Source organism: Vanrija albida (assembly GCF_041260175.1).
Source record: "Vanrija albida strain AlHP1 chromosome Unknown contig_5, whole genome shotgun sequence".
NCBI classification, from domain to species: Eukaryota; Fungi; Basidiomycota; class Tremellomycetes; order Trichosporonales; family Trichosporonaceae; genus Vanrija; species Vanrija albida.
The window spans coordinates 1,312,159-1,328,927 of NW_027191424.1; the positions used below are offsets into that span (position 1 = coordinate 1,312,159).

General features: G+C 65.2%; 8 protein-coding genes and 1 non-coding gene across 9 annotated transcripts; 3 read left to right on the forward strand and 6 right to left on the reverse strand.

Annotated features, from left to right (window-relative positions):
• Window positions 1-372: 372 nt before the first annotated feature.
• Q8F55_006625 (uncharacterized protein) lies at window positions 373-1,503 on the reverse strand (the record flags this gene model as incomplete). The annotated part of the gene is made up of 2 exons (XM_069355082.1): window positions 373-914; window positions 966-1,503. The coding sequence occupies 2 exons, from the start codon at window positions 1,501-1,503 to the stop codon at window positions 373-375; spliced, it is 1,080 nt and encodes a 359-aa protein (XP_069207153.1).
• A 2,484-nt stretch (window positions 1,504-3,987) lies between these two features.
• On the reverse strand, window positions 3,988-4,856 carry Q8F55_006626 (uncharacterized protein; the record flags this gene model as incomplete). Its single annotated transcript, XM_069355083.1, has 6 exons — window positions 3,988-4,109; window positions 4,142-4,214; window positions 4,249-4,322; window positions 4,358-4,549; window positions 4,587-4,712; window positions 4,745-4,856. The coding sequence occupies 6 exons, from the start codon at window positions 4,854-4,856 to the stop codon at window positions 3,988-3,990; spliced, it is 699 nt and encodes a 232-aa protein (XP_069207154.1).
• A 283-nt stretch (window positions 4,857-5,139) lies between these two features.
• ABZ1 (para-aminobenzoate synthase, (PABA)) lies at window positions 5,140-7,817 on the forward strand (the record flags this gene model as incomplete). Its single annotated transcript, XM_069355084.1, has 7 exons — window positions 5,140-5,188; window positions 5,281-5,374; window positions 5,419-5,500; window positions 5,541-5,639; window positions 5,677-6,273; window positions 6,313-7,332; window positions 7,368-7,817. The coding sequence occupies 7 exons, from the start codon at window positions 5,140-5,142 to the stop codon at window positions 7,815-7,817; spliced, it is 2,391 nt and encodes a 796-aa protein (XP_069207155.1).
• A 364-nt stretch (window positions 7,818-8,181) lies between these two features.
• Window positions 8,182-8,272, reverse strand: Q8F55_006628. Its single transcript has one exon. It is a non-coding gene; the product is annotated as a tRNA-Pro (tRNA).
• Window positions 8,273-9,005: 733 nt separating this feature from the next.
• On the forward strand, window positions 9,006-9,568 carry Q8F55_006629 (uncharacterized protein; the record flags this gene model as incomplete). The annotated part of the gene is made up of 2 exons (XM_069355085.1): window positions 9,006-9,312; window positions 9,348-9,568. The coding sequence occupies 2 exons, from the start codon at window positions 9,006-9,008 to the stop codon at window positions 9,566-9,568; spliced, it is 528 nt and encodes a 175-aa protein (XP_069207156.1).
• An 81-nt stretch (window positions 9,569-9,649) lies between these two features.
• Q8F55_006630 (uncharacterized protein) lies at window positions 9,650-11,585 on the reverse strand (the record flags this gene model as incomplete). Its single annotated transcript, XM_069355086.1, has 4 exons — window positions 9,650-10,237; window positions 10,277-10,363; window positions 10,411-10,489; window positions 10,522-11,585. The coding sequence occupies 4 exons, from the start codon at window positions 11,583-11,585 to the stop codon at window positions 9,650-9,652; spliced, it is 1,818 nt and encodes a 605-aa protein (XP_069207157.1).
• A 248-nt stretch (window positions 11,586-11,833) lies between these two features.
• Q8F55_006631 (uncharacterized protein) lies at window positions 11,834-12,187 on the reverse strand (the record flags this gene model as incomplete). Its single annotated transcript, XM_069355087.1, has 2 exons — window positions 11,834-11,878; window positions 11,915-12,187. 2 exons carry the CDS (start codon window positions 12,185-12,187, stop codon window positions 11,834-11,836), a joined length of 318 nt encoding a protein of 105 aa, XP_069207158.1.
• Window positions 12,188-13,935: 1,748 nt separating this feature from the next.
• Q8F55_006632 (uncharacterized protein) lies at window positions 13,936-15,679 on the forward strand (the record flags this gene model as incomplete). The annotated part of the gene is made up of 3 exons (XM_069355088.1): window positions 13,936-14,543; window positions 14,591-14,826; window positions 14,886-15,679. The coding sequence occupies 3 exons, from the start codon at window positions 13,936-13,938 to the stop codon at window positions 15,677-15,679; spliced, it is 1,638 nt and encodes a 545-aa protein (XP_069207159.1).
• Window positions 15,680-15,798: 119 nt separating this feature from the next.
• On the reverse strand, window positions 15,799-16,590 carry CDC31 (Calcium-binding component of the spindle pole body (SPB) half-bridge; the record flags this gene model as incomplete). The annotated part of the gene is made up of 3 exons (XM_069355089.1): window positions 15,799-15,886; window positions 15,924-16,071; window positions 16,332-16,590. 3 exons carry the CDS (start codon window positions 16,588-16,590, stop codon window positions 15,799-15,801), a joined length of 495 nt encoding a protein of 164 aa, XP_069207160.1.
• Window positions 16,591-16,769: the final 179 nt, after the last annotated feature.

The window sequence follows — 16,769 nt, forward strand, 5'->3', positions numbered from 1 at the left end:
AAAGAGAGGATGTGGAGAACGTCAAGAGAGTCGAGATGGACAAAGATGTACCCACTCGCCGAGATGGAATTCAATCTCGTAGACCACAAGTCAACGCGTCGCGTGTTTGATAACACCGCCAGGGTCAAAAATCCACGCTATTTTGAATTTGATCCCGTCCGGCGCACGCGCCTGACATCATTCTATGTACTAGGCCTCCACACACACGCCCCCCCAGCACCCCTGCTCCTGCTCCTGCTCCTGCTCCTGCTCGTGCTCTCATCCCACATCAAACCGATGCACTGCATATGTTACAATGATAAACATGACACTCCAACTCGGGGAGACTACGAGCCCAGCCTACATGATCTTCTATTACCGGCGCCGCGGCATTTAACGCTTCGAGGGGACGCCTGCGCCAACCCAGCCGATCTCCGACAGCTTCTCGCCCAACTCGCCCGACTCGCGGAGCTCGGCCATGCGCTCGGCAGTGGCCTCGATAGCCTCACCGCCAATGATGAGCACAGGCGCACGATCCAGGTCGTAGCCCAGACGCTGAAGGATGCCGCGGACGACGTGAGCGTCTGGGCGGTTCGACGTCGAGACCATGGAAACGCGCTTTCCGTGGCCGTGACGGTTCTGGATGCCCTCGAGCGCGTAGAAGGGAGGTGCCGAGCCCGAGAACCAGACAATGACGTTGCTCTCAAACTCTTCCTTGAGGTCGCGCAGCCAGTTGCGCTCGCCCTCGCTGTCCGAGTCGCCGAGCTTGCCGGCGCCGACTGGGCCGATGATCGTGGCGGCGTCGAGGGGGAACGAAGCGTCGAGGTTGGACGGCAGCTTGTTGTACGCCGACTCCTGGACAAACCAGGTGAGGGCGAGCAGCTCGTGCGACGCGGGCAGTGGGTGCGGGTTGGGGCGGAACGTCCGGGGGTTGGCTGGGGCGTTGTTAGTGTGTGCCCCACTAGCAGTCCAGTCGCGCGACTCACGAGCAACCAGAGGCGCCTGCTTGCCCTTCTCAAACGAGAGCTGCTTGCGGAGCTTGCGTGCCTGCGTCGCCTGGGGCGGGGCGTACGCGTGGGGTCCGCTTGTGGCTGGTGCGCGCTTGTCGGTGATGACGAGCACGGCCACGCAGGTGAAGAGGACGACGGCGAAGAACAAGAGGCGGAGGATGGGGCGGGGGATGGTCGCGCGGTAGTGAGCCAGACGCGGCGACAGCAGCGGCGACAGGATCGAGGGCGACTTCTTCTCTTCGCTGTCAAACCCGGCGTTGGCGGCCTCGACGTCGATCAGCGACATGCTGTTGGTGGGCGAGTTGGGCGACAAGAAACGGGATGGGAGCGACGCAGCGGCGTCGAGGCGACCGCGCTGGGCGACGCGGGGCGACACCTTTGGGTCGAGGGGCGCTGCGCCGGGGAGGAGGGAGGCGAGGGGAGTGAAGGGCGAGTTTGGGTCGGCCTGGGCGTCTGTGGCCAGAGGCGGCGAGGGTGGTGGGGAGAAGAGAAACTTGTGTAGAGGGGACGTCATGGCGTGTGTGGTGATGGTGGCTGTGTTTGTGGGCGGCGTGGGGTGGGCGTCGTCGAAACGTTGGCCGTCAGTGCGAGCAAGACTGATTTCGTCGTTGTCGTTGGGATAGCCGTCGCCGTGTCGTAAGGAGCGCCGATGTGATGACTGCACTTCGGTCTAGACTTTTGTTTTGCTTGCAGAGACGTCTGCGCTGTGGACAGGGGCAGTGGCCGTCTTGTCCGTCTTGTTACGTCTTGTTGTTCCTGTTTCACCAGACGCGGTGTAGGAGATCGCGCTGGACGAGACGCGGAGGGCGGCGGTCAAACGAGAGGTACCTGGTTACGAGGTGCAGGTGTTTGATCCCAAGGGGATGTGCTTGACAAGTCGTCACGGGAAGGGGGTGGGAGGGGGTACGAGTGGTAGTAGCTGGGTGGGCGAGGTGAAGGTGGGGTCGTGGTGGTGCTGGCCGGGGTCGAGGAGACGAGAGTGGCCTGTCTGGGTGCTGGGTGGGGTGGTGGAACTGAGTGGTCTCGGCGATCGACGCGTCGTGTGGTGGTGGTGGTGATGGTGGTCAACGACCAGAGAAAGAACAACACGCAGTGCTGGGAAAGAAGGAGGAGAACACTACACGACGACGTGCACGACGTGGATAAGAAGAATCTTTGGGCAGTGCATGCACCTGCCTGCAGCTGCTGCAGTCGCCGCAGAGGCATGTTTGCAGAAGCCGTACAGATGTCGACCTCGTCGTCGGTGTGCCTTGGTGGCAGCTGGGCCGTGACGCCACTCGATTTGGCTGGCTCCTAACAAGATAGGGTCTAATTCTATCTTGCCTTTTCTTTCGTCATCCTCTGCGCTGGTGCAGCAGCTGCTGCTCCTCTTGCTCCTGCTCCTGCTCCTCGTCCTCACTCCTACTAAACTCACCCAGCCCTGCAGCGCCAATTTTCCAAATCCGTGCTAGGGTCATTGAAACAGGTCCTCACCCAGAACAATGGAGCTACCGGCTCCTCGACGACCTGACTCGCGGCTCGGCTCACCACCTGCTGCGCCTCACTCACCCCCCTAAACCTTGCATCTGCAATGCATACCTGCTAGGGGAGGGGGCCAGCGAGCTCGCTTGCTTGCAGCACTGCACTGCACAAGTTGGAGCGACAGGAACCACAGTCGTCGCTCTGGGCTCAATGCACCCACCCACGCCGGCAAGTAGACAGGTGACTAGCCATGCTGCAACTCATCTCCGACTCGGTCATTGCTTTGCAGCAGTCACATCGAGCTGATAATCGGCGGACAATCAGACTAGCACCGGGGGGATAACGTACAGGCAGTCGTCGTCACTGAGCAGCTGTACCTGGGGTAAAACCATTGCCGCCCACTGCCCACCATCCCCCACCAGATCACGAGCAGGGCTTGGATGCTATGTAGCTGGGCACTAAGCTGGGCCTATACCAGAATGCTCAAGGGTCGGCCTCTCAGCCATTGTCCAGGTGGCACAGCGAGCCCAGCAAGCCCCAGCAAGCCAATGTGACCGCCCACGGCCCTGATACCACTATCCAGAATACAATGCACCGATGCACCAAGGCCGGACGGAGCAGCGGCGCCAGGTGGATTCGCTGTATTCGCCGTCCAGGCCGGCGCCACCGCCTCCAAGCCTCCGTTTTCTCTGTCGCCTTGTTCCTGAGCCATTCGCAAAGGACAAAGAACATCCCTACAGGATGTAGCAGGGGACATGGCCGTGCGGCGGACGTGTTCTGGCCGCATGTGCAAAGTCCACACAGACGAGAATAATTGCAGGCGACGCGCGACGCGACTTGCAAGCAGACAAACAAACAAGGGCGAGCGATAAAGTTCAGAGGTGGCGACGGTCCTTATCCTGCGCAGGCCGCGACCCTGCAGCGGCGAGCGCTCAACGGCCGGCCGGTCTCTGAAACGGCCGCTGCGGCTTGCCCGTTCTCTGCCCGCTGCTGGCGTCGGCGTCATGAAATCCCCAGGTCACGGCGCGGCGGGCGACCGAGCGAGGCGACCTTGGTGATCCTCGCCCATGTTGGTAGCTGCAGAGGCTGGCCTTGTTTCACCGCCCGCCGAGGCTGGCTATTCACTTCCAGCGCCAGAAGGTCAAGGTTCCCGCAGACATGTATTGTGATTCACTGCGCCACAGCTCCGGGACAGCGCGCAGCTCCGGGACACCGGCCTCAATGGTGAATGGGCTCGCATTCTGTTGCTTCCCGCGGCAGCGCCGCCCGCAGCACAGTCAGCCGCCAACATGACGCACGCGGCGGGCTGCACGCCGCCAAGCCGTCGGCGCCGACAATGCAAAGGTTCGCGGGGGCTTGACGTGTCTCAGCGTGGCTCAGCCGACGAGGTTTGTGTCGGAGCGCTCGTTTCAACAGCTGGTCGTGGCCGCCTGCTACAGATCTCGACTCAGCCCCAACATCCACAACGAGATAACATTGAGTGTGTCACCATGCATTGTGCCTGCCCCCCTCGGCAGCTTCTGATCTCGGCGCAGATCTACCTCTGCGCGCCGTCGCGCCACACCAGCCCCGACGGCGAGACGACGCCGTCGAGAGTAAAGTCGCTCTCGGTGACGGGGACGGGCTGGTCGATGAGCTGCGGCGCGAGCGCGAGCGCGACTGGCGTCAGCGGTGCTCCTCGCTCAACTCACTCATCAGCGGCTTGCCCTTTGTCGACGCGTACGACGCGAGGAAGCGGTCGTAGTAGGCCTTGCCTCGGCCCAGCTTCCGTCAGCTGTGCCCTCAGGCCCCAACTCACGCGGTTGCACGCTGCATCAAACGCCACGCCGGGCACGAGGATGACGTCGAGCGGGGGCGCCGCCTCGTCGTTGACTGTGCGTCAGATGGTGGCGGCGGGGCACACTCACCGTCCTCGCGCCGCTCGCCCTCGTGGCCTGCGTCGCGGCGCGCAGTGCCCGGGTCGAGGATGCCCCACCTGTCGAGCGGGCACGCGGCGAGGTCGGCGGGCGAGTACAGGCGCAGCATGTCCATGCGCGGGGTTTCCACCTCGGCCTGTGCCGCCGCAGGGGGGAGGTACGGCGTGAACAGCGCCTTGTTGGCTGCGTCGGTCAGCGGCGCCGCGGCATCACAACGCACACTGCAGCAGGTCCTTGACGATCGCGCCGGTGCGCAGCTCGCCGCGCTGCATCGAGAGGTAGCACCCGACGGTGCGCGCCTCGCGGTAGAACTTTTGCTGCTGAAGCACGTTGAACACGGCCGCGGCTGGGGTCAGAGGGCTCGACGGTAGGACCCACACTGCTCGGCGAGCTGCTCGTCGGTGAGCGCGCGCAGAGTCCGCAGCATGCCCTTGCGGAGGACCGCCTTGTCGGCGAACACGGCAGCCATGGCTTCGTCGTCGTGGGGCATGGGGCCGTCGCGGCGTCGCTGTTATGAAAGCGAGCAGCTTGTTGCTGTTGGAAATGCCGTCGTCGTCGTTGGAAAGTCGCGGTCGAGTGCAGGTCAAAGTTGGCCAATGCGGGGTCTCCGCGCCGGCGCGGCGCGGCTCGTCGGATCCCGCCGCGGGCGGGTGCCGAGCGACTTTGTCAGTGCTGGATTTTTCCAAGCACACTCCTAGACGTCATCCACTTTGTCGCATCGCCGCGTCTCGACAACACGCTGGACTCTGCACAGTCTGGTAGAACGACGCGACATGCTCCCCCCTCTCCCCCGTACAGTCATCATCGACTACTACGACTCGTGTAAGTCGGCGGGCGGCTTGGCAGGTGTGCCCTCTCGGCCATCGCACCCCCCCCCCCCTCCTTCCCCCATCGCGCGCTCACGCCCCTGGCAGACACAAACAACCTCCTCATCCTCTTCACCCAGCTCTACTCGGACAGCGAGGTCCTCCGCAAGGTCGTCGTTATCAAGGCCGACAAGTATGACTGGTATGTCGGCGTCTTGTTCCGGCCGCATCGGGCTGACACCCCAGGCCCACCTTTCGCCGCGAGGTCATCCCCAACACCGACTGCGTGATCCTCTCGCCCGGTCCCGGGCGACCGGACCACCCAGCGGTGAGTGATACGTTGCAAGGCTGTCGCTGATCCTCTCCAGGACATTGGCTTCGCGCTCGAGCTGCTCCGCGAGCACCCGGTCCCCATCCTCGGCGTCTGCCTCGGCCACCAAGCTTTGGGCGTCGCGTTCGGCGGCAAGGTTGGTCTGCGCCACGGCTCAGTCACTCACACTGCAGATCATGAACACGCCAAGGATCACACACGGCCATGTCGTCCGCGTCGTCCCCGTGTCCCCGCCCCTCGGGCCGTTTGCGTCCCCCATCTGGCCGGCCGAGGCCAACAGCGGCTTCGATGCCGTCGTGTACAACAGTCTCGCGATTGACCCGGCGACCGTCCCCGCCGAGCTCCAGGTGACGGCGTGGTCTGACCCGCAGAACGGGAGCGAGCCCACCATCCAGGGCCTGGCCCACAAGGACTTTCCGCTCTGGGGTGTCCAGTACCACCCAGAGTCCATCTCGTCGACACGCGGCAACAGCCTCCTGCAGGCCTTCCTCGACAAGGTACACGAGTTCCACCACCGGCCCCCAGTCTACCCTCGCCTCGAGAAGCAGATTGTGTCGGCGTGCACGTATCGCGTTGCCGCGTCGGCAGCTCCTACGCGCTCGACGTCGCCGGTCCCCGGCCTCAATCCTGTGCGCGAGAAGGCCAGGTTACAGCTCGCGGAACGCCGCTTCGGAGACCTCGGCAAGGAGCGCAAGACGAGCGAGATCTACGAGCGCGTCGTGCGGACGGAGCAGGGCCGTGTTGGTGAGATCTGGCTGGATGGCAAGAGCGTGAGTTGGCACTAGTAGGTACCCAGCTCACACCCACAGCCATCACGCCCCACCACGACGTCGCTCACCGCGCCGACCTTTGTCATCACGTACGCCCTGGCCACACGGACAGTACACCTGTACACCCCTGCCAACCCCGAGGTGCCCATGGCCTCGCTCGTGCTCCCTGGCGGGGAGACCTTCTGGTCATGGTTCAACGCCGGCCAGTCGGCGCTCGCCGAAAAGGTCGATGGCGAGGCTGGAGGCTTCCGCGGCGGCTGGGTCGGATGGTTCACCTACGAGATGAAGGAGGAGAGCCTGGCAGGCTACCGTCGTCCGCCGCAGGCCATTGTCGAGCGTGTGGATGCCGTCTGGTCGTGGTCTGACAAGGTCCTCGAGCGCAAGGAGGACGGCGAGTGGGTCGCCCGCGCCGTCATTGCCGACTCTGGATCTCCGACCGGCGCAGACATGCTCGACTGGCTCCACTCGAACGGCGTCGAGTTTGGCGTCTCGGCAGCGTCGGCTGATGCGTTCATCGCCAAAGCCGAGGCCGCGCTCTCGTCCTCCCCCCAGCCGTCGCTCACCACCCCTACACCTGCATTCCCCCAGTTCCGCCCGCGTATCCCAGGCGAGACGCACATGTCGCGCATCGACGCCTGCCGCGAGGCCATTCGCGAGGGCGAGAGCTACGAGCTGAACCAGACCATGTCGTTTGTTGCCACGCTTCCGCCAGAGTCGGACAAGTACGCGACATACCTCCGCTTGCGCCGCTTCAACCCGGCATACTACTCGACGTTCATTTCCTTCCCTGGGATCCCAACGCCCAAGGGCCGCGGACTGCACGTTCTCTCCTCGTCGCCTGAGCGGTTCCTTCAGATCATCGGCGACGTGATTGAGATGCGCCCTATCAAGGGCACCGCACGCCGAGTGCAGCCAGGGCAGTGCGTCTGTGTCCCCGGCCGGGGCTGTGGCGGTACCGACAAGGGCAGCGCGGCGTGCGTCGCCGAGGCCGAGTACGAGGACGAGCGCAGAGGCAAGGAGCTGAGCGAGGATCTCAAGGAGCGGGCCGAGAACCTCATGGTGAGTGACTGGGGGAGTCGCATCGCTGACCCCAGATTGTCGACCTCATCCGCTCCGACTTGTTATCGTGCTGCGTGCCGTCTACCGTCAAGGTGCCGCAGCTGATCGCGCTCGAGTCGTACGGCGTCCACAACCTGGTGACGACGGTGCGCGGGACGCTCGCGCCGCAGATTGGCGCGGTCGAGGCGGTCAAGCGCTGCTTCCCGCCGGGATCGATGACGGGCGCGCCCAAGCTGCGTTCGGTGCAGCTGCTCGACGACTTTGAGGAGCACTACCCGCGCGGCATCTACTCTGGCGCGCTGGGGTACATTTCGCTGTGCGGCAGCGCCGACCTGAGCGTGGTTATCCGCACGATGGTGCTCGAGGGCGACCAGCTGAGCATTGGCGCGGGCGGCGCCATCACATGGCTGTCGGAGCGCGAGGGCGAGTGGAAGGAGGTGCTCACCAAGGTGCAGTCGGTGGTCGGGCCGCTCGAGGGGGTGTAGTGTAGAGGGGTTAAAAGTGCATTAATCTCGGGTTGCATGAACGCATTGGTATGGGGGGGCGGGGGCCGGGGCGCAAGGGGGCGAGTGCCGAGGCTTGGAGAGCCGTGTGGACTGGGACGGGGGGTTCGCCACGGCGTGAGTGGCAGCGTGCAGCAGCAACTGACCGCGCCGTGCGTCCACTGCGAGCTGCAGGTCGCACGTCGTAAAAGGTGGCAGAAGCAAGGAGCTGGTCGAGGCAAGGCGCGAGAAGTGCGGGGCACCGCCACCAAATCGGCATACTCACCCCCCTTCGCCCCTCCCATTCGTCATCTCCCCATAGTACCCTCACTTTCGCCCCTGCATACGTGCACGCCGCGCCAAAAGAGGCGTCCACTGGGGTTTGAACCCAGGACCTCCCGTAATCAGCTAGCACGGCTTCACCCAAAACGGAAATGCTACCACTGCACCATAGACGCGGATGAAAGTGCGGGGGTCGGGTGGTGTATGAGCGTGCGCGGCGGCGGCGGGGGGGGGGGCCGCCGCGGAGCTTGGCGCGGTGTGCGCTGTGCGCTGGGGGAGTGAAGGGGAGAGTGCTGGGGGGTGCTGGAGACTTGGGGAGACTTGGGGAGCGGTGTAGCGCTGCGAGGAGCGAGGACGGCGGGACGCCACACTCCCCATGAGGTGCATGCATGGATGCCACATGCATCATGCCACTGTGTGTGACTGTGTGTGCAACATGCCACTGTGTGTATGCGCCTTACTAGCACCCGCCTGCCCTCGCCGCCTGGGCTCGGCGCATCCCTCCGCTTCGCACCCGAGGCTCCTCTCGCAGCCGGTACGCGGTGTGGCGTGCTCGAGGGGACGTTGCCCGGCGGCGGGCGGGCGACAGCTCGGCGTGCGTGCGTCCGGCCTGCCCGCGAACCTGTTCCCCTGGCCTGTCGCTGGGACCGATCGGCAGAGCAATCTGCACGCACGTACGCACTTGCGCGTTTGATCCGCAGTCTTGCCCGCCCGCCTCAGCGCCTCCCGCCCTGTCGCCGGGGCGTGGCTGCGGCGCCGCCTCCGCCCAAGTCGCCGCGCCGCCGCCGCCACAGGTCGCTATCGCTCCGCGTCTGCCCGTTGTCGTCAGCCGGCGTGATGGCTCCTGCGGCAGGTGATATAATTCGCAGCAGGTATCCCAGAGACAGACCCCAGACCCAAAGCACGACCATGCGCTCCGCCCTCCTCGCCCTCGTCGTCGCCTCGGCAGCCGCCGCGCAGTCCGCCTCCTCCGCCCCGGGTGGGAGCGAGACGCCGGCCTCCACCGGCGCCGGGACGACCGGCGCGGCCTCCTCCTCCGCGTCGGCCTCGCCCTCTGCCCCGCCCAGCAGCGCAGCGAGCAGCGAGGCGGGCCACTCGCACCCTGCTGCCTCGAGCGCCGCTTCGTCCGCCGAGGACGAGCCCGAGACCACGGCCCACGTGCACTCCCCCGCCGCGGGCACGACGGCCGGCACGCGGGGCGGGGACGACGCGGCGAGTGAGCCCACTTAAAGACGACGGACTGACGCGCAGCCGTCCCCACGGCCAAGGTCACCGCCGACCCCTCGGCGCCGTCCCTCGTCCTCTCGACCCCCACCGTCATCCCCATCACTAAGAGCGCGACGTCCGCGGGCAACGCGAGCGCGTCGGCGTCGGCATCTAAGAAGGCCGGCGCGGGCCGCGTCTCCGTCTCGGCTGGCCAGGTGGCCGCCGCTGTCGTCGCTGTCGTTGGCGCTGCTGCCCTCACTCTCTGAGCCAGGGCGCCGTTGTAGTTGGATGCAAGGACATTGGCAAGACATTCCATACGCTCTAGGCTACAGATACAACCCACGCCCCTACGGCCCCTCGATGGCCGGCTCGCGCTCGGCCGGGCGCCGCTTGGCCCGGCCCACGGCCACGCCGAGCTCGCCCACCACCCCGGTCAGAATGCTCATCTCCTGCTCTGGGCCCAGCCCGATCGACTCGGACGCGCCGAGGTGCAGGCCCATGACGGACCCGGAGAACGCCCGCACCTGGTCGCGGAACGCAATCAGGTCGATGCGCACGCGCTCGAGTCCGGACCGCGTCTCGTCGATCCCCGAGATGGTCGTGCGCGTCAGCTCGAGGTCGCGCGAGATGCGCGTCAGCTTGGACGGGTCGCCGCCCGTGAAGAAGTGGCGCGAGATGTCGAGCGCCTTCTGCCACCCGGGGTAGCGGTCGCGCTCGGCCGTCAGGTCGGATTTGATGCCCGAGAGATGGTGCAGCAGCTGCCAGCCCATCTCGGTGCCCTGCGTCGCGATGGGTATTGCCGTGGCCACCTTCATGAACAGCCGGTCGAGGTCCTTGTCGAGGCGGTTGATGAGCGAGTCGAGGCGGGACGAGAGGACGGCCGGGCTGGGCCGGTCTTTTGGTGGCAGGGCGAGGAGCTGGGTCAGGTGGGAGAACTGAGACGTTAGCTGGGTTGAGCTGCAGCCGGTACCCACCTCCCAGAACAGCCAGCTGAAGATGGACACGCTCATCGTGTTGATCATGACGACCTCGTCGGTGATCTCGCTCGCGAGGTCGGCCAGCTGCGAGTGTCAGCAGCGCCCACATACGAGTGTTAATCGCCACCCACGTCGATCAGCTCCTGGCCAATGATCAGCCTATCGCTCAGCGTCGAGCCCGTCTGGATCGCAATGCCGAGCTCATGAATCCTGCCGTCAGCAAAGCCCCCACCGATACCCACTTGACATGGCCCAGGCCCTCGGTCATGCGCCCATCTCCCAGCGCCTGCAGGCTGTCGAAGATATCCTTGGCATTGCGCACCTCCTTGCTCAGCTCGCGCGAGACGGCGGCCACGTCGACCTCGATAGGCTGCGAGAAGAGGCGCCAGAACGGCTTGGCCGTCGCGTTGGGCGTGATGCCCGTGCTGAGGAGCGACAGCGGGCAGAGGATGTTGGTGACCAGGCACGCCGGCGTCGCGATGAGCCGCAGCGGGAGGAGGGCGACGGTAGTTGGCAGCGACGCGTCGCCGGGCGACACGAGCGACAGCAGCATTCCCCGCACGTACGAGATAGCGAGGTACAGCAGCGCAGCGGCGAGCGTGACCAGAATCGCGAGGTTGACGAGGTGCCACAGCACCGGGCTCAGCACGGCCTGCAGTGGGGCGAGCAGCAGGCGCAGCGGGGCGAGGACGAACTCGAGGGTCGTGGACAGCGCAGGTCGCTCGGCGCGCGCTGGTCTCTCCCTTACTCTCCGAGACTCGGCCGCTCTCCGGCCTGGCGACGCGACCGTCCGGGGCGAGGAAGGCCTGGCGCCTTTCACGACGAAGCGCTTCCTCGGAGTCGTGGGCGCGCGCGCGTCGGTGCTGTACACAGAGGACGTGGACGACGGTGGACGTGCAGGAGGCGGCGGCACGGGTGGTGGGACATCCGGGGAAGGCTGGGCAGCGTCTCTAGCGGCGTGGCGCTCCGCCGCCGGGGTCGACGCCGACCGCGCGTCCCGCGGGCTCGCGTACCCCGTCGACGCAGCGTGCGGCGAGTTGGCCAGCGCGTGCAGTCCTCTCTGCGGTGTGGCCGCCGACTGAATCGGTCTCCGCGGTGTCGGAGACGCGGACGCGGACGGCGCCCACCCCACCGCTTGGGGCGGAAGGGTCGCGGTGTACATCGGCGCGGCGGGCTCGAGCGGCGCTGACAGCCCCCGCGCCGGCGTGTGCGGCCCGCCCGGCTGGTGCTTGGGCGGGACGGGGGGCGGGGACGACGTCGGCGACCTGTCCCGCCGGGGTATGGCGTACTGCGGCGGGAGGGACATGGTGATGGGGTTGATGCAAGGCGAGATGGTGGGCGGTGTGTTGACTTTGGTGTGACATGTGGGAATGCGGGGCCCTTTTGCCACTGACCGTAGGCGTGCAGGATTGAATGTGGCAGCGCGGGCCTATCCCCACTGCTGTGGCACTGCACCACCGCCTGCATGTCCTATGTCCTGCTGTCCTACATATTCCCTGTGTCCTTGGCGCATTGTCTGTCCATGAGTCCTTGTCCGTTTCCCAGCCGCTCGGGCTACTCGCCCACAGGTGCGCGGAGCAACTGCTCGAGGGTGACGACCTGCCGTCAGCCCTAACCTGCCCCCTCAAAGCCCACCCTAAAGGTCAAGTGCACGCCCACGAGCTCGCGTGCGCGCTCGAGCAGCGCGCCGCTCGACTCGAACGCCTCGGCGAGGAACATCTTGACGAGCGTCATGTCGCCCAAGAGGTCGGGGATGGCGTCGAGGAACGCGGCGAACGCGGCGCCCGCGAGCGCGAGGCGCGCGCCGTCGGTGAGCGGCGTGTCGCGCACGAGGGGCTCGAGGCCGCGCTGCGACAGGACGCACGCGAGAGACGCGTCGTACCGGGCCAGTACTGTGGCGTCGTCCATTGGGGTATGGCGGTCGCTGGTGGCTGCGGTGGATAGATATACGCTCCGCGAGCGGGCCGAGGCCTCTCGATCGCGGCGGGCGCGCGGCCAAACGATACACTGAGGACCGCCGCAGTAATGACTACGGGCGCCCAACCATCAAAGTCTTCAAATTCAGCACACTGGGCGGTGTCGAGGGCACGACGAGTCGCCGATGTCGGAGAGTCTGGGATTGTTAGGTGTGCACTGAGGCTGTCTACGAGGAGGGGAGGTGGTGTGGTGTGGGCCTCCGCAGGGCTGATCGCCTGCCCCGCGACACGGACGGTTCGATGTTCAATCTGGCGGCCAGGAGGCTGTATGAGATCTCCCCTGGACGCCATGTGCTGGATGTTGAGCGACCGCTGCAGCTTGCAGTTCAGCCTCGAGGGTCGGCCCAACCCTCGCAGGGGTGATGGCTGGCGGGCAAGCAGTCACGAACGGCTCGTTGGCGCCGCCACGATGAATCCCGCGGGCGTGAATGCAGTCTCCTTGATGCATTCACTCCCACGCCTGGCGAGGTCAAACGCCGCAAGCCTACTCGTGGCATGGGCAGATGTGAGTTGCGCTGCTGCTGCTGCTGCTTGTTGTAGAGTTACGTTCCGCTCGTCGGCAGCTCCGGTCCCTCGCCCGCCCTGATCGAGCCAGTTTCCCACCGCGCGCGGCGTTGTTTACAGCCAGCCAGCCAGCCAGGCGTCACCTTGTCGTCGTCACAGCTCACTCTACACTTTTGCCCCTCGCGGAGTCGTTGGTGTCACTGCTGCTGCTGCTGCCGCCGCCGCCGCCGCGCCGCAACCAACTTCCCATGAAATCCATCCAAACACACTTGATGCATTGTACATTCTTACTCTTGCCTTGCACAACTGCGCGCGCAGAGCATCGCTCTTGTTGCCAGATTCCAGCTCGCTCAAGCCCAGGCCAGGCCCGGCACGAACGCACTCGCCCTGTTGGCACCGACGACGACGAGCACACGACTCTTTCAAGATTTGACCTCTGAGCGTGCTCTCTCTCTCTCTCTGCTCTGCCCAGCCCAGCCCACTGCAATTAGCAACAAACCCTCCCTCCCCTCCCCCCCGGTCGCGATCACACTCGTCCACGCTGTGCTCACCGGCCGCCGCTGCCCACGCTGGCCTGGCTGTGTCCAACTCGCGCACATCACTCTACCCACCATCGTCCCATCGCTGCCCGTCTGTGCGCCGCCGCCGCTGCCGTCGCCCCGCGCACCTTCCCTCAGCCACCTGCCCGCCCCGGCCCCGTCCCTGGCCAGCGCCCAGCCCCGCGGCCCACCCACCCACCACCCTTCAGGATCGTCACGTGTCTCACTTTGCTGGCGCCATTCCCGACTTTGTGCTCCTGCTGCGCGTCGCCTTGCAAGTCTTGTTGACATGAGCGTAACTGCAACTCTTGTCCCAACAATCACTGTACACACTCCCCAGCAATCAGACGAACTCGCACGCAAGCAGCTCGTCACAAGGCCAAGACTACGCGCAACCTTCTCCGCACCGTCCAGCCCCTCAGACTACAGCGCAGACGACCACCTCGACGCGTTTGGAGCGACGCTGGTGGAGCAACGCGAGCAGCACCGCACAGTCTCCATCACCCACTCGGGCTCCAGCTCGCTCGACCCCACACCCCAGCGACGAGCCCACGCCGTTCGCCGCAACACGACGACAAACTATACTACCACCACATCCACTACCGTCACGCCCACATCACGCACATTCGTCAAGCGCATGGTGGCGACACGCACCTTTAGCCAGACGCGCATCACGCGCGTCAACGAGGCGCGCACCCCAGAGTTTGAGCTCGACAATGTCGACGGCAACGGTGTGGCAGGCGCCGACGAGTCTGTCCCGCTGCTAGCACCCACGCCGGTTCGTGTGACCAAGGGCCCGCTCGCGTCGCGCCCGCCTTCAGCAGCAAGCGACGGCTCGAACCGCAGCATTCTGCGCAGAATCTTCATCGACCGCGTCGGCACCCCGTCCCAGCACCTCCTCCGCCCCACCTTCCCCCCGACCTCGCTCAGCACCTACTCGCCTCCACCGCACAAGCCGCTGTCATGGTGGGAGTACCTGTGGCTCTGCGTCAACCAGGCCATCTCCATGGGCCTCTCGACCGTGTTCCTCATGGGCGTTGTCGCGTGGGCGTTTGCCGCCGAGGCCTTGTACGCCGTCCCCAAGTTCCTCCGCTTTGAGCGCGAGGCAAAGTACGTGTGGGACGACGCAAAGCACTGGCGCAAGGCGGACCGCAAGGTGTCCAAGGAGCCGCAGGACTATGCGCGCAAGGTTGGCATGGACATTGAGAACCAGACGGTCGAGACCGAGGACGGGTTTCTGCTCAGGTGGGTACACGACCAGCTTGGTGTATAAGTGGCTAACTTGGTCCCAGGATGCACCGCGTCATTGACCCCGAGGCGCGCCCCCGCGCCGACGGGCGCGGCGGCTTCCCCGTCCTCATCCTCCACGGCCTGTTCCAGTCGTCTGGTTCGTTTATCACATCCGAGGACCGCTCGCTCGCGTTCTGGCTCGCAAAGCAGAAGGGCTACCAGGTTTACCTTGGCAACACGCGCGGCATCTTCGACATGGGCCACCGGAGCTACTCGCGGTCAGGCCCGCGTTTCTGGGGTAAGTGCGCGATTGTGGGGAGGTGGAGCCGATCCGTGGGGCCCTGGCTGACTCCCCAGACTGGACCATCCGCGACCTTGCCATGTACGATCTCCCAGCCATGGTGGAGCATGTGTGCCGCGAGACTGGCTACGAGAAGATTGCCTTTATCGGCCACTCGCAGGGCAACGGTCTGACCTTCATCTCCCTCTCGCTTGGCATGGTCCCCAACCTTGGCAAGAAGCTCTCCGTCTTTATCGCGCTCGCGCCCGCCGTGTACGCCGGGCCTCTGACGCACGGCTTCCCGTTCACGACGCTCAACAGACTTGAATGGCACACGTGGAAGCGCTTCTTTGGTGTCCTCGACTTTATACCGCTCATGCGCTACGCGTACGACTACTGCCCCGCGCAGATCTTTGCGACCATGGGCTACATCATGTTTGCCTTCCTCTTCTCGTGGACAGACACCAACTGGCTCAAGCGGCGCAAGACAAAAATGTTCCGCTTCACCCCCACGCCCGTGTCGTCGGCCTCCATCTTCTGGTGGTGCGGCAAGGGCGGGTTCGCCGACAGAAAGTGCACGCTGGATGACACGTTGGAGCGGTGGTATGACGAGCGCTTCCCGCCACTGTCCATCTACTATGGTGGCCGCGACTACCTCGTCCTCGCCGAGCCGCTCCTCGAGCGCCTCAAGACCAAGGAGACGGACGTGAGGGTACACAAGGTGACCAAGCTCGACAAGAGCGAGCACTGCGACTTTTACTGGGCGGCAGACGCGGTCGAGTGGGCGTACGATTCGTTTGTCGACGACATTGAATCAACGCGTCCGCGGTACCCCGACGAGGAGCCCGCGGTGGAAGAGGTCATCGAGTAACCAGACTGTCATCTAGAAATTACAGTAATTGTCATGATATACATGTGCTGCTAGGCGTGTGCAGCGGGGAGGGGGGCGTGGGTGGTGGGGGTCGAGGCGCGCGTCGTCGAGGTACGCATCTACTCGCCGTCGAGCATGATGGCGATAAACTCCTCCTGGCTGATCTCTCCGTCGCCGTCCATGTCAAACTCTTCAATCATAGCTTGGCTGTGCGTGTCAGTTGCACATTATAACGACAACTCACAGCTCCTCATCGCCCAGGTGCTCGCCGAGCTCCTTGGCCACGCGGCGGAGGTTCTTGAGGCTGATCTTGCCCGTGTTGTCGTCGTCGAACAGGGAGAAGGCGCGCCGCAGCTCCTCCATGGGGTCGCGGGCGAGGATCTTTTCCGTCACTGGGAGGGAGGTTGTGTCAGCGCGGCCCGTGCGGCTGTCTTCCTCGTCTTCCTCGCCTTCCCCCGGACTGGGCACTCGGAGGTGGGCTCGCCGGCCCCACCAGCAACCTCGCAGATGTATCGCACCCCCACCCTCGCTGCGGCGCGAGCAAGACGCCGCCCGCCCGCCCACCCCGAAAGAGGTGACGCCACCACCCCTCCGCTTGCCTCCGCCTCTGTCCCGCCCGACGCCATCTACCCCCCCCCCAACGCTCACTCACTGATCTTCTCAAAATCCGCCAGGTTCATGAGCCCGTCCCCGCGGTCGTGGTCGCGCAGCAGCTTGAGCACCTCCGGCTTGCGGAGGTTGAAGCCGAGGGCGCGCATGGCGACCTTGAGCTCGTGAAAGTCGACGAACCCGTCGTTGTCGGTATCGAACAGCTCGAACGCCTCGCGCACCTCTGTGCGCTGCTCGTCTGTGAGGGCTGGGCGCTGGGCCGGCGCCGGTCGTCTTGCGTTGCGGCCTGGGAATGCGGACATGGGTGGGGTGGGGTGGTTGATGTTGAGTTTGGGCGGCGGCGCACAAGGCAAGGGCAAGGGCGATATTGACGCGTCGAATTCACGCGTCAACAACGAGCTGCCAGTTGTGCCCCCCACTTTACCTCCACCACGCCTCTTGCCTTCCTTTGTGGCGGCGGCGGGCGGTGTGCAGCAGGCAG